This window comes from Chiloscyllium plagiosum, chromosome 31 (assembly GCF_004010195.1).
Source record: "Chiloscyllium plagiosum isolate BGI_BamShark_2017 chromosome 31, ASM401019v2, whole genome shotgun sequence".
NCBI classification, from domain to species: Eukaryota; Metazoa; Chordata; class Chondrichthyes; order Orectolobiformes; family Hemiscylliidae; genus Chiloscyllium; species Chiloscyllium plagiosum.
Window position 1 is genome coordinate 43101347 of NC_057740.1, and position 15435 is coordinate 43116781.

The 15435-nt window shown below is 44.9% G+C and overlaps 1 protein-coding gene across 1 annotated transcript in view; it reads right to left on the reverse strand.

Moving 5' to 3' along the window:
- Positions 1-554: 554 nt before the first annotated feature.
- Positions 555-15435, reverse strand: part of ccdc124 (coiled-coil domain containing 124) — a 19313-nt gene continuing 4432 nt past the window's right edge. Inside the window, exons 3-5 of the mRNA XM_043721544.1 lie at positions 6786-6975; positions 4107-4218; positions 555-2365 (exon numbers count right to left, since the gene is read on the reverse strand). Coding sequence (XP_043577479.1) covers positions 2164-2365; positions 4107-4218; positions 6786-6975 — 504 coding nt within the window. The 3' untranslated portion in view covers positions 555-2163. The remainder of the gene's footprint in view (positions 2366-4106; positions 4219-6785; positions 6976-15435) is intronic.

The following is a 15435-nucleotide window of genomic DNA, read 5'->3' on the forward strand; positions in this document are numbered from 1 at the left end:
ACAGTTTGCACCCTTGCCACTCTCCATGTTTCCTCCTGTTGTTCAAAAGGGGCAGTTATGATTCATCAGCCAAGGAAGGACAGTACGTGGTTTCCTTACTCATGTTTAATGGAAAGCCAACACACTTCATGGATTCCAGACTCAATGTGGAGGACTCCCAGGACAACCCCTTCCTGACTGTACCATTGTGCCATCACCTCTGCTGGGTCTATACTGCTAGTGGGACAGGACATATCCAGGGATGGCGATGGTGGTGTCTGGGATATTGTATCTAACCTAGTCTTGGAGTGTTTGATGGGAACAGTATAGAGAGAGCTTTACACTGTTTATAACCCTATGATGAACCTAACCTGGGTGTATTTGAGGGGAGCAATGGGCTCCTGAAACAGGAAGGAGGATTCAAATCTGCTACAGCAGCATCCAGCTCCTTAACAAATTGACCAAAAAAACCTTCAGATTTTTTTCAGAAGATAGTTTCATTGATGTCTGTTTTTTTAAGCATCTCTTTATTTAGCACTTGGTTGATGAAATAATCCCACACAAAGAACAATTTGTTCATTTCAGTATTTAATTTCACTTTGGAAATCACACACACCAAATGTTTTCCAAGCTCTCTGCTCTCCCTCACCCAGCCAGACTCGGAGATGCACCATACTCTGGAAAAATGCAATCATTTCATTTCTCATAAACCTGTTGCATTCAATTTTGGCCACCCCCGATGATTATGCGTTAGTTCATCACCAACGGGCATTCCACTTACCCCTGCCTGCCATTCCCTGCTTCCCCACTGCATTCTGATCGAGATTTACACCCAATGCCAAAAAACCGATCCAGGTCCCTTCGAGACCAGCACAGCAAATGAGAGAAAATCTAATGAAGTTAATATAGATTCAGTCAGCCAACACTGGCCTGTTTAGGGATGGGAGGCCAGGAGGCAGGTCAGGGTGACAGTAAAGACCAGCTGAGCCCTTGGGAAAAATTGGATAAGGTGGGCAACAGTCCTAAGGGACTTGGTGACTTATACCCCACGTACTTTGGCCTGGCCTCACCTAGAATGGGAGAGTTGAAGATCAGCTCCCTCTTGCATCAAGAAAGTATCAGCAAAGTAGCAATTATAACAACAGCCCCTACCTTCTCCCAGACATGACCACTGTTGGCAGATCTCAAAAATATAGATGCCTGCAGGGTCAATATCTAAAATCCTCACCAGAATTCTCGAAAAGGAACTGGAAAAGGGGCTAATTAACCAACATTGCACAAGCTTTATGGGACATTCCCTCACCTGGTACACACTGTAACCAACAGAAGGGAAAGGTGATGGTGCATCTTCTGCCATCAAATAGTTTGTATAAAGGCAAACATTAACAACCAAGAGCCCTGAAAGCCTCATACCAGACAATCACTGATGTCTAAATCCTCCAACTATACCTGACTCCTCCATCACTGACCACCCACTGAGCCCCACCCTCCCCACTTATCAATCACCTGCTGAGCCCTAGAGCTGCCAATGGCAATCACCTCCTGACACCGTCACTCCAACCTCCCAAAACAAATTAAGAAAGAACTACTGTCTCACCCAAGAAAGCCAGGGTCTGCTCAGGTTTGATGTTTAAAACTGGGGAAAAAAACAGGAGCTCGTATTGGCAACACAGACCCTGACACAGGTCAGCTACTTTAACTATACCATTTCAAATTGAGCCACTCTCACCCCACGTTGACCAACATCCAAACTCCTCACCTGTTCCCTCTCCCACCCCAACACGTCTCCTCAATGACTAGAGGAGCCAAGTTCAAGAGCAAGTGAGCTCCCAGCTAGGGACTCCTGTATTGTCAATGGAAATGGCACTGGTTTTAAAACCAATGCTGGTGTTTGCGGTGAGGGGATTGAGTCATCGGGTGGGTGAGGGTTGTGTTAAGTGGGTAGGGAGATTTGGCACCTACAAATACACTGTTGAAACTTTGCAGCAAAGAACGTCTGGACAGTAAAATGGATGTTTAAAGGAAAGTGCAGCCACTGGGACAGTGATGCAGTTCCTTTTATTTTATGCTATTTGCTTTTTTTTTAAAAAATAAAAATAAATCCAATTGATATCACATTCAAGCCACCGGGTCAATGTTGATGCTTAGGTTCAAGTTCACAAGACAGGCTTCCTCCTGGACTCATTACTTGGTGTTGTAGGCTCCATGCAACTGATTCATGGGGTTCTCAGGTGATTTCATCCACTCCTTCTTTAACATTTGCTTGAGCTGTGACAAGCGCATGTTAGGATTCTCCTTTTTCAATCGTGGCAAATTTATCTCTTCATAGGCATTGAAGGCAGCGCGCAATCGTCGCTCAGGGTGATGATCCACACTCTGACCCGTGCTGAAATCACAGTGGTGATGATTAATAATGTATGTGTCACTCGGAATGCATGAGAATGTCAAAGTGCACGTGTGATCAATAACAAGCATCTGTAAGAGGCATGATATGTACACACAAACTATCAGTGTGCGCTTAAGGGATGTGTGTTGGCACACGTGCGAATTGTCAATGTGTGAGGGGGGTGGATATGATCAGGAGTATGTGTGTGTGTGCGCACGTGTGTACACGTGCACTGATTCTTGTGTTAATACATGCACAAAGGTACAAATGTGTTAATGCGTCAGCATGTGTTTGAGTCAATGCTGTGTTGTGTCAGTGTGAGAGAGAGTGCAAAGTTTCTGCTATTAATAAGACACAGCGATATTAGTCAACAGTGTGCTGCTGCAGACTGCCTGGTGCTTGCTGGTCGCTACTTTTACTTCCAATGTGTTAGAAAAGTCAGAGAATAATGAGCACAGAATTGGGAAAACTGGCTTCCAATTCCACAATGGAGTCACAGGGAATTACAGGAGGAGGAGGAGAACAACACAAAAGCAAGAAGCTGCATTGAAACTTTATAAAAGATGGGCTGGACCCTATCTGGAGTACTGTGTTCAGTTCTCAGCCCCAAACTGAAGGAACAATGTTAAGGTGAGGGTGCACTGGAAATTCCCTAGAATGGCACAAAAGCTAAGGACCATCCTTTAGGTGGAGAGACTGGCAATCAGTGACTCTATGCCGGGGTTATTCTCCTCCTCACAGTACAGGTGGTTAGGGGAGGATGGCATTGACGTGTTCAAAATTATGAAGGATTTTGTTAGATTAAATGAGAAACTTTTCCAGTGGTAGGAGGATCAGTAACCAGAGAAGATAGATTTTAAGATGCGGGAGAAGCCTATGGGAGAAATTAGGACAGACAGCGAGTTGTTGTGATGGAGAACATGTTCCCGAAGGACGTGAAAAGAGATGCTTTGGGAGCTTTCAAACAAGACCTGGTCAGTACTTGAAAGGGAAAAAAAGAAATTGCAGCATTATAGGAGACAGGGTGGCACGGTGGCACAGTGGTTAGCACTGCTGCCTCAGCGCCAGAGACCCGGGTTCAATTCCCAACTCAGGCGACTGACTGTGTGGAGTTTGCACATTCTCCCCGTGTCTGCGTGGGTTTCCTCCAGGTGCTCCGGTTTCCTCCCACAGTCCAAAGATGTGCAGGTCAGGTGAATTGACCATGCTAAATTGCCCGTAGTGTTAGGTAAAGGGGTAAATGTAGGGGAATGGGGGTGTTGCGGGTCGGTGTGGACTTGTTGAGCCGAAGGGCCTGTTTCCACACTGTAAGTAATCTAATCTAATCTAATCTAATCTAATCTAAGAAAAAACACACAACACTGGCACACAGCTTAACCCTTAGTGGGTTAGAATCATTCCTGATAGGGGTCCCTCAGAGGCTAGTCAGAACCCCTGCAACATAGAACACAGACTCACTCACAGTTCCCGAGGAGTGGTCTATTCAGTGCTTTATACAGCTTAAACACAACTTCTCCTCACTTGTATGCTAGTGTCCTGTGGTGGGGGAGGTGGGTCTGTGGGCAGGGGGAGGTTCATCAAAGAGAATGAGGGAGCCTGCTTCAGACTAACAGCCTTTTAACATCACAGACACTAGGCTGTTTTTGATCTACGCTGCGTCGTTATTTACCAGCTCAGGAAGTCTAGAACCAAGAGGGTTATTCCAGATCTCATCAAACAGGGACAGAGTCACTCAACTTACCTCAGGGCAGCTATAGCGTCTTCAATGGTCCTTGCATCCACATCCCCCTCGCTGGGGACAATGCGATTAATATTCTCCTCTAATGGCATGTCTAAATGGCTCATCTGTTTCACTGCAATTTAAAAAACAAGTTCCAACAATCAGTAATTTTCTTCTTTTCTCCACTGCAGGGATTAATATTGTATAATCGCAGAGAAGGACATCAGAACAGGAGTAGGCCATTCAGCCCCTTGTGCCTGTTCCAGTCAATAAGATCATGGCTGATCTGTGACCTTTGACCCAAAATCCTACATACCTTTGTATATTAAAACATTTCTCTCTCAAATTTAATGTCAACAACTGATCCAGCATGCACTGCTGTTTGTGAAAGAGAATTCCGAACCTCCACCAGCCATTGTGTACAGAAGTGCTTCCCAACATCCCTCCTGAATTGTCTGGCTCGAGTTCTCAAACTACGTCACTAGTTCTAGGATCCCCAACCAGTGGAAACAGTTTATCTACCCCGTCTTTTCTCATTAAGATCTTGAAGACTTTTATCAGGTCACTGTTTAACTTTGTAAATTCAAGGGAAACAGGCCTAATTTGTACATTTTCTACTCATAACTTAATCCTTAGGTCTGGATTACAAGTTATTGTAATTACAAGTTATTGTTCTTGTAATCTACACTGAACTCTTTTCAAGACCAGTATACCCTTCCTAAGGTGCTGAGATCTGCCCACAGCACTGGGGTCCAGCTAGGATTGTGTATTACTGCATCTCTGTACTCCAGTCCTCTAAACTGTTTTTGTCTTTATTCATTCACAGAATGAGGGCGTCGCTGGCTGGGTCAGTATTTATTGCCCTTCTCTAATTGTCCAGAGGGCATTAAGAGTCAACCACACTGTTGTGGGTCTGGAGTCACATGTAGGCCAGACCAAGTAAGGATGGCAGTTTCCTTCCCTAACGGACATTAGTGACCCAGATGGGTTTTTCTGACAATTGACAATGGCTTCATAGTCATCATTAGACACTTAATTCCAGATTTTCTTTATTGAATTCAAATTTCATTATCTGCTGTGTCAGGATTGAACCCAGACCTTTATCTGGGTCTCTAGATTAATAGTCCAATAGTAATACCACTAGGCTATGTGATGGGGAGCAAATAAAAGTCCATTAGTTTTTTTTTTATTATTTTCTGCACCTGTTTGTGACATTTTAAAGATTTATGCTCCTGAACTTCCAAGTCACTCTGGACATGTGCAGTAGGTTTAACTTCATACCATCTAGAAAGTACCTGATCCATACTTTACAGAGATGTTAGCATTGGAGAAATGCTGCTGGGCAGGTGCAGCACAGGTTAGAGACAAGATAAAGCCCTTTGTATTTTCCTCAGACCATGTATCTATCCAGATTAGTCTGTCATTTTCAAAAATATAATGAGGTCAATCAGCCGAGGCATGTCAGGAACTCTATTCAAGTAGTGAGTCTGCAGACAGTTAAAGAAATACAGTGTATCATCAGAAAATGGAGATGGCTTAATAAATCATTTGATATGAAGGAGAAAAATGGTCCCTGGCACTAAGATCCATCAAGTCAGACAGAGGAGCTGTAACTCTCTCTGACAAGTGACCAGATGGAGCTACATGGTACACATTGACTTTTCACCACTAAGATCAGACCTCAAATCTACTCAGACTGAGATCAGCCTTGACAGGAAAGCAGTGAACCCTGCAGCTAAACAACAAACTTACGTTTATATATCACTGTCAATGTACCAATGCTTTCAAATGGGTTTCACAGGTCGGTAGTCTATCAGCAAACCAAAGGAGACAGTGGGAATCACGGTGAGGAGAAACTGAGGATGCAGACACTGGAGATCAGAGTCGAGAGTGTGGCGCTGGAAAAGCACAGCAGGTCAGGCAGCATCCGAGGAGCAGTAGAGTTGATGTTTCGTGCATAAGCCCTTCATTCCTGGTGAAGGGTTTATGCCTGAAACATCGACTCTCCTGCTCCTTGAGGAGGAATAATGACCAAAAGCTTGGCTAACAAAGAGGGTAGGGTAGAGGGGCAGTGAGTTTTATTTGTAAGGGAGGAATTCCAGAGCATCAGTAAAGGAAGCTGGAGCAGAACGGATGGCAGGTATGCTGGCATTTAGTTGTATCACTGGAGAAATAATCCCAAACCCCAGGCCCAATATCCTGGGGACCTGGAATGAATCCCAATGGGATAGATGTTGATTTTAAAAGAAAAAGAAATCTGGATTTAAAAACTAGCCCAATCGTGACCACCCAACCATCATCAATTTATTGTTAAAAACCCATCTGATTTAGAGAAGGAACACTGCTGTCCTTAGCTGTTCTGGTCTGCTCTAATGTGACTCCAGACCCACGGCAACGTGGCTAACCCTTTGGGGCAATTAGGGATGGGCAGTAAATGCTGGCCTAGTCAGTAATGCTGAATTCCCATGAATCCATACAAACAAAATGGGATTGTGTGCAAGCATGTGGATTTGTGGGCAGGTTGTAGAGATCGGGGAGGTTAGGAACCAGGAGATGATAAAATTGTAAGGTTAATTTCAAAACATGAAAGTGACATTTGTGGACCAGAAGGAACTGAAATTGATGACACCAGACCCAGGAAAGGGGTTGCCAAATCCACTGCTGAGCATATAACAGCTACTCCAGACACCACCGTGATACCTTTTCCTTCCTCTGTGTTTTGCCCCACATTGTCCTTTTTAAGGGTCTCCTCAATCTGAGCCCGGGTTATCTTGGGCGCGGTGACTGGTTTTGAGGGTTTTGTTTTCATGCTGCTCCCTTCCTCCTCGAGCAGTCGCTGGATCTCTTTCTTGCGCTCTAGCTGTTCCACCCGCTTCTTCTCCTTTTCCATCTGTAACCAAAGGCCAAGGGGAGAAAAGATGAAGATGCCATTTGGTCAGCAAGAGGAAGGACAGCAATGCAACAGAGGTCAACACACATGGGAATGCTAATTTGAACCCACTGGACAGGAACAGTACAGACACATGTAAAAGGAAAAGCTGAAGGATATAGGAATTAGAAGCAGTCCCCTCAAACCTGCTCTGCCATTCAATAAAATCAATGGGTGATCCAAGTAATTTACACTCTCACCTATCTACAATAGACCTTAACACTCTTGCTTGTCAATAATAAACAACCTTTGCCTTAAATATATTCCAAGATTCTGGAACTCATTTCCTGAAGGAAACAAAAACTCACAATCCTGAAGAGAATAAATCTCTTTATTTCTATCTTAAATGGATCACCCCTTATTTTGAAAGTGTGATCCCACAAGAGTTTCCACAAAGTGGAAACATCTTTTCCTCATCTACCCTGTCAAGACCTCTCAGAATCTTATATGTTTCAATTACTCTTCTAAACCCAAGTGGATACAAGCCTACTCTGTCAACTAATCCTCAAAAAAACAAACTTCTCAATCCAGTATTAGTCGATAAGTGTGGCGCTGGTAAAAGCACAGCAGGTCAGGAAGGAGCAGGAGAGTAGACGTTTCGGGCATAATAGTCTAGTAAACCTTCTCTAAACTGCTTTCGATACATTTATAATTTTCTTTAAATTAGCAGACCAATACTTCTAATATGGTCCTTCTAATAGCTTCTCGCCAGTGCCATGTATAACTGAAGCATAACATCCTTCCTTTTGCACTTGGTTCTCCTCTCAATAAACAATCACATTAGCTTTCAGGATCTTTTGCAAATCACATGCAAGGATATCCAGATCCTTCTGCATCTGAGAGCTCTACAATGCTCACCATTTTGATAATATGCTTCAGTTTTATTTTCCCTTTCAAATAGGAAATAAGACACTTTTCCTAAAGTATACTCAATTTTCCACATCTTTGCCCATTCACTTTACTTATCAATGTCCCTTTATAGCCTCCTTATACTCGCGTCACAATTAACTTTCCTATCTTTGTCTCATCAGCGAACTTAGCTACCATACCTTGGGGCGGCATGGTGACTCAATGGCTCGCACTGCTGCCTCACAGCACCAGGGACCCAGGTTTGATTCCAGTCTCGGGTAACTGTCTGTTTTGAGTTTGTACATTCTCCTTGTGTCTGCGTGGGTTTCCTCCTGGTGCTCCGGTTTCCTCCCACAGTCCAAAGATGTGCAGGTTAGGTGAATTGGCTAAATTGCCCATAGTGGTCAGGGATGTGTAGATTAGGTGCATTAGTCAGGGATAAATAGAGGGTAGGGAAATCAGTGTGGACTTGTTGGGCTGAAGGGCCTGTTTCCACACTGTAGGGATTCTATGAAGTGTTAGTTCTGCTATCACAGGAATCAATTGGGTAAACCTTCGCAACACTAACTCTATAGTAAGAACATTCTTCCTCAGACCTTCAGTTCTTGTATCCATTTTTATATAAACTGTAAAAGGAGGCCCCAGCACTGACCCCTGTGGCACATCATTCATTACATCTTGCCAAACAGACAATGACTCTTGTATACCTCGTCCTAGTTTCCTATCAGCCAGCAAACCTTCTACCCCTCTCAATGTTACACCCATACAATGAGCCTTCATTTTCTACAATAATCTTTGATATTGCAACTTTTCATATTCCTTCTAGAAATCCACGTACAGTACATACGATGGTTCCCTAACAGATAACATGAATTTCAGAAAGAAAATAATTCAAAAACAATCATTGATCATTTAAATGAGTTATAGAAAGGACCAAGGTCCAGCAGCACGGTGGCACAGTGGTTAGCACTGCTGCCTCACAGCGCCAGAGACCCGGGTTCAATTCCCGCCTCAGGCGATTCTCTGTGTGGAGTTTGCACATTCCGCCCGTGTCTGCGTGGGTTTCCTCCGGTTTCCTCCCGCAATCCAAAAATGTGTAAGTCAGCTGAATTGGCATGCTAAATTGCCCGTAGTGTTGGATGAATGGGTAAGTGTAGGGGAATGGGTCTGGGTGGGTTGTGCTTCGGTGGATCGGTGTGGACTTGTTGGGCCGAAGGGCCTGTTCCTACACTGTGAGCAATCTAAAGAAAAAACTTTTTTTGCCATTTCAGAAACAGAGCAGAATTAGAGAGAGAAAAAACATGACTTGAAGCCCAGCCCACAAGGAAGGGAATGGGGGTCGGGGCCAAGCTGAGGGGTTGGACTTAACTAAATCTGATCGTGGTAGCCCTCTAACAGGACACATTCCATACACACACCCAGGAGAGGGACAGCACAGGGTTAGAGATGCAGAATAAAGCTCTCTCAAGCTCGTTTAAAATACAAATAAAGCTCCCTCAACACTGTTCCCAACGGATACTCCCAGGAGAGGTACAGCACAGGGTTAGATGTTTGTGAAAGATCAATGTTCAGCTCACCCAGTCCTTCCAATACCCTCTCTAGAATACTTACCCACTCTCTTCATGATGCCCTCGATCCAACTTCTCAGAATTTAACTCGACTCAGGAGGCAGCGCTCCCATCACTGAGATGGAAAGCTGTGTGTTTAGAGCCAATCCAGTGACAGTGGATCTGATCATCAGAGTTGACACTCCCATTGTATACTGAGGAGTGCTGCACTGTCAGAGGTGCTGTCTCCCAGGAGAAAAGTTAAGCTGAAATTCCACCTGCCCTCTCAGACGGATGTAAAAGATTCCATGGTCATTATTGCAAAAAAAACCCAGCTCGAGGCAAGGGGTCATCTGTGGTGCTCTGCAGCCAATATTTATCTCAACTAACACTGTTAAAACAGATTGTTATCATATTGGGCATGGGATCTTGCTGTGCACAATTAAACTGTTGTATTTTCTACATTACAACAGTGATTACAATTCAGAAACGTACACAGCTTTTTGTCATGCACTGTTGCAACATGGAGGTTGCCCAAGACAGGGTAAAATGTAAATCTTTCTTTTAATTGGTTCTGGATATTTGAAGGATGAATTTTAACTCAATGGGTGGTGGACACAACAAGCAGAGAAGTGATGCCCAAGGATGGGTTAGCAATTCTAGGAGGGCAGAGTGCCCAGTCTGGGTTAAATTGCAGCTTTTTAATTTGGTGAAGCGGAAAGATGGCGAGAGAGGGTTTGTTGGAATCTGCATTTTATATTCATGAAGGCGAGGATCAATTGCACAAAAGGTTGGACGTAACACGAGACTACTCTCTTGGATTCACCACATCTTACAACCCAAGGCTCTGGAGTGATTAAGGAAAAGCACTGCTCAAAACTCATTAGTATAACAAGGAGCAGAAAGGGGTAGCTTCCTGAAAAATTCAACAGCGACACAGTTAAAGAATCAGCACTCAGTACTTAGCGGAACATGGAGACAGCTTGTTGTAGCTGAGCTTTGTGACCGAGTTACTCTCCTCCGTTCTTCAATTCCAGCCCGAGAGAAAGAGAGAATGCATCTCCTACTCTGCTGACTGGATCAGACCTGCATTAACCTTGAACCTGATCTCTCCAACAAGAGCTGCAATCCTAAAGTGAATGCAGTTACTGCAGGGGCAAGTCTGACCAATGAGTGTGGAGTGGGGGAGCACTTAATTCTGATGTGTTTGGCGGGATGTTGTGGACAGAAGGGGGAGTTTGGTGGGTGGGGGGGGGGGGAATGGACAGAAGGGGGTGTTTGGCAGGGGGGAAATGGACAGAAGGGGAAAATCAGCCTGTATTCTTGCTGCTGACCCTTGACCAGAGACCAAAGAACATTACTGCACAGGAACAGGCCCTTCGGCCCTCCAAGCCTGCACCAATCCGGGTCTTCTATCTAAACCTGTCACCTATTTTCTAAGGATATGTATCCCTCTGGTCCCTGCCCATTCATGTATCTGTCTAGACACATCTTAAATGATGCTATCATGCCCACCTCTACCACCTCCGCTGGCAACTCATTCCAGGCATCCATCACCCTCTGTGTAGAGAATTTTCCACACACATCTCCCTTAAACTTTCCCCCCCTCATCTTGAACTCGTAACTCCTGGGTTAGAGAAAGGGGAAAAGTCGACCAGCAAGCTCTGCATGTCAGACGTCAGACGTTCCCTCAACTAAATATTCCCAACCTCACCCTCTGCTTCAAAATGAACACGACGTTCCCTCCCAAATCTGTGTCCATCTTTAGATCTTTGTCACTGCCGTGGTATCAAAATCACAAAATGATATCCTGTGCAATTGTTACAAAGGTTAATGTTCCCTCACCATTCCTTCTTAACCCGCCTCTGGCCCAATGACCACATCGTCGTCCTCCAACCGCTCTCCACGTCAGCCAGGCTGCCCTCACCCGATTCCCACTCCTACACAATCAGCAGCAGCAATTGCTCATCTTCATGCTCCTGTACCATTAGCTCTTGATTAACCCTTGGTCCCCTCTTCTTTCTCACCCACTTGTTGCCCTTTAACACCACCAGCCAAAGGCACAGTGCTGAGGAGACACAGCTTTACCTTTTGTTCATCCACAGGTAGTGGATGCTGCTGGCTGGCCCAGCATTTATTTCACATCTCTAAGTGTCCTGGAGGTTATGGTGGTGAGCTGCCTTCTTGAACCCCTTCAGGCCTTGGCATGTAGGTAAACCCAAAATCCTGTTAGGGAGGTTATGCCAGGATTTTGTCCCAGCCACATTGTTCTCCAAGTTGAAGAAGCTTTGAACATAAGACCTTCATTAGCAATGAGGCTTTTGGGTCGGGGCTGAGAGATCAATGAGAGATGTGGTGGGGTTGGGGGGAGGTAGGTGGGAAAGCAATAGATGGATGAAGGTGAGGGAGAAGGTGATAGGTCAGAGGAGGGAGTGATGGACGGGTCCTGAGGGCAGTGCTGAGTTGGACGCTTGGGACTGGGATAATGTGGGGGGAGGGGAAATGAGGAAGCTGTTGAAATCCACATTTATCCAATGTGGTTGCAGGGTCCGAAGGTTCTCCTCCAGGTGTTAGGTGGTGACAGTTTGGCGGTGGAGGAGGCTCAGGACCTGCATTTCCTTGATGGAGTGGGAGGGAGAGTTGAAGTGTTCAGCCACAGGGCGGTGTGGTAATTGGTCGGGGTGTCCCAGAGATATTCTGGGACATGCTTATGCCTGAAATGTCAATTCTCCTGCTGCTTGGATGCTGTCTGACCTGCTGTGCTTTTCCAGCACTACACTCTCGATGCTAATGTTCCTATGATCTGCAGCCCATGTCCTTCTAGATGGTTGAGGCTGTAGGTTTGGAAGTTGGTTTCTAAGGATCCCTGATGAGTTACTGCAGTGGATCTTGTAGATAGTACACACTGCTATCACTGTGTGTCTATGTGAATGAAGTGAATGTTGAAGGTGGTGGATATGGTGCCAATCCAGTGGCTGTTTTGCCCTGGATTATGTTGAACGTCTTGAGTCATGGGAGCTGCACTCATCCAGGGAAGTGGGAAGTATTCCATCTTATATCCTGTAGATGGTGGACAAGCTTCAGAGAGACTGGAATTAAGTTACTCAACATGAATTTTTAGCCTCTGACCAGTTTTTATAGCCACAATAATTATACGTCTCGTCCAATTCAGCTTCTAGTCAATGATACCTCCAGGATATTAATAGTGAATGATTCAGCATTGGTTATGCCATTGAACATCAAGAAATAGGAGGCGGCCATTCGGCCCTCTGAGCCTGCTACATAATACAATATAATCATAACTGATCAGTCAATTCTGTCCCGTGTCCACTTTCTCCCCAAATCCTTTAATCCCTTTAGTCTGAAGCACTATATCTACATCTTTCTTGAAAGTCTTCAATGTTTCGGCTTCAGTAGTTTCCAGTGACAGACTTACCCCTCTCTCTGGGTGAAGAAGTTCTCTTCAGCTCTGTTCTAAAACCCCTTATCCTTCGACTGTGACCCATGTTTCTGGACTCCTTAGTCATTGAGAATGTCTTTCTAGAGTTTACCCAGAGCAGGGCTGTTAGAATTTTATGTGTTGTTTTGATGAGACTCCCCCCTCATTTTTCTAAACTCTAGTGAAGAGAGTCCTAACCAATCCAGTCTCTGACTGTACCTCAGTCACACCATCCCATTTGACTTCTTCACCAACTGCATGCAGAAGGTGATGGTAGGATCTTCTCTTGTAGGACATGATCATTGCCTTGCACTGGTGTGGCACAAATGTTACTTGTCACCCAGAACCTTGTCTTGCTGAATAGGTACGTGGATTTTCTCTCAACATGTACTCAGCTTTTTCTCACCATCATCTCTCTCAACTGGGCAACAGTGGAACAGTTTCATCTGACATCCATCCATTACTGGAAAGACTAAAACAACTGTTTTTGGTTCCTCACTCTCTTCCCTAGTTATGAACCCTAGACCTCTCCCAGTAACTGGCTAAGATCAAGTGGGGGTGTTTGTGTGTGTGTGTGTGGAGGGGTGGGGGTGCTGGACTCGGTGGCTCAGTGGTTAGCACTGCTGCCTCACAGCACCAGGGATCTGGGGTCAATCCCAACCTTGAGTGATTAACTGTGTGCATTTTGTATATTCTCCCTATATCCATATGGGTTTCGTCCCACAGTCCAAAGATGTGCAGGTTAAGCAGATTGGCCATACTAAATTGTCTGTAATGTCCCGGGGTGTGCAGGCTAGATAGATTAGCCATGGATAATGCTGGGATAGGGTAGGGTAGGGAGGGTGCATCTGGGTGGAATGCTCTTCGGAGAGTCAATGTTTAAGGAGGTAGATAATAGCTCTTGTGGCTAAAGGGATGGAGGGATACAAGGAATGGTAGGAATAGGGTATGATTTCAAAGGTCAGCCATGATGATACTGAATGGCACAGCAGGCTCGAGGGGCTGAATGGGCAACCCCTGCTCCTACTGTCTGTGTTTTTATTACATTAAAGGCTACGTGCAAATACAAGTTGTTCTGGATCACTATCTTTCGTTAGAGACTGAGAGAGAGAGAACGCGAGACAAAGAGAGAGAGAGAGAGACAAGAGACAGAGAAAGAGAGAGACAGAGAGAGAGAGACAAGAGACAGGCAGAGAGACAAGGGAGAGAGAGAGAAAGAAAGAGACACAAAGGCAGAGAGAGAGAGACCGAAACAGAGAGAGGGGGGGACACAGAGGGAGAGGGACAAAGACACAGAGAGAGCTGCAGAGGAATTCTTCCACAAATTCAGGACATAGATTTAATAATTTGGGATAAAGGGCTTTGGTAGCAATAACTGGAGCAGTTCTGCCACTCAGTGGCAATGGCCTACAACTGCAAATACACACAGTCCAATAGCTCCAGAACTGGCTTTTCTAAACAGTCCCTACCTACTAGTGTTTCAGATACACTGCCTCGCGGGTGTGCGTACACCACAGGGACACGGTGCCAAAAATACACAACAACTGACATGAAAGGATTTACATTTATAAACAGGAGGAATTTTCACCTTCTCAGGTTGTGTCAACGTAGTTTGCAGCCAAGAACCTTGTTTTAAACAAAGTCCAGTCACTTTAACCCAAAATAATAATTATAATCAAATTATACACAGCCAAGATTCCACAGCAGAATATGATTGAATGCTTTTGTATCTCTGGTTGTGAAATAAATATTGATCCAAGGATGTAGGGAAATACCTCTCCTCTACCTGGAAATACTGTGTGATATCTTTTCGCTCTATCCAAGAATGTAGATGGGGCTTCAATTCAATGTCTCATCTGAAAGGTAGCACCTCCAACAGTGTGACACTTCCCTCATATCTCTAGGTGTTCTCAGATGTTTGATGTAATTGGCATTGAGAGACCTTTATTTTCAGTTTAAAAGAGTAGAGAGTGTGTTACTCTGTATTTAACCTCATGTTGTCCCTGTCCTGGGAGTGTTCGATGGGGACAGTATCAAGAGAGCTTTACTTTGTTAACAGAATAGAGGAAGCTTTGCGCTTGCTAACTCTGTGCTGTCCATATCCTTGGAGTGACTAATGGAGACAGTGTAGAAGAGGCTTTACTCTATATCTAACCCTGTATGTACCTGTCCTGGGAGTGATTTATGGGGTCAGCGTAATTTGTGACTTTACTTCAAAGAATAGTGGGATCTTAACTCTGTATCTAAACCCTGTGCTGTCCCTGTCCAATGGAAACAGTGTAGAGAGAGCTTTCGAGCTGAAAATGTGTTGCTGGAAAAGCGCAGCAGGTCAGGCAGCATCCAAGGAACAGGAGAATCGACCTTTCGGGCATAAGCCCTTCTTCAGGAATGCTATGTCGATTCGGTCACCCGAGATAGAAATGGAAAGGTCTAGGAAGGGGAGGGAGGAGTCTGAGACGGTCCAGGTGAATTTGAGGTCGGGGTGGAAGGTGTTGGTAAAGTGGATGAACTGTTCAACCTCCTCGTGGGAGCACAAGGCAGCGCCGATACAGTCATCGATGTAGCGGAGGAAAAGATGGGGGGTGG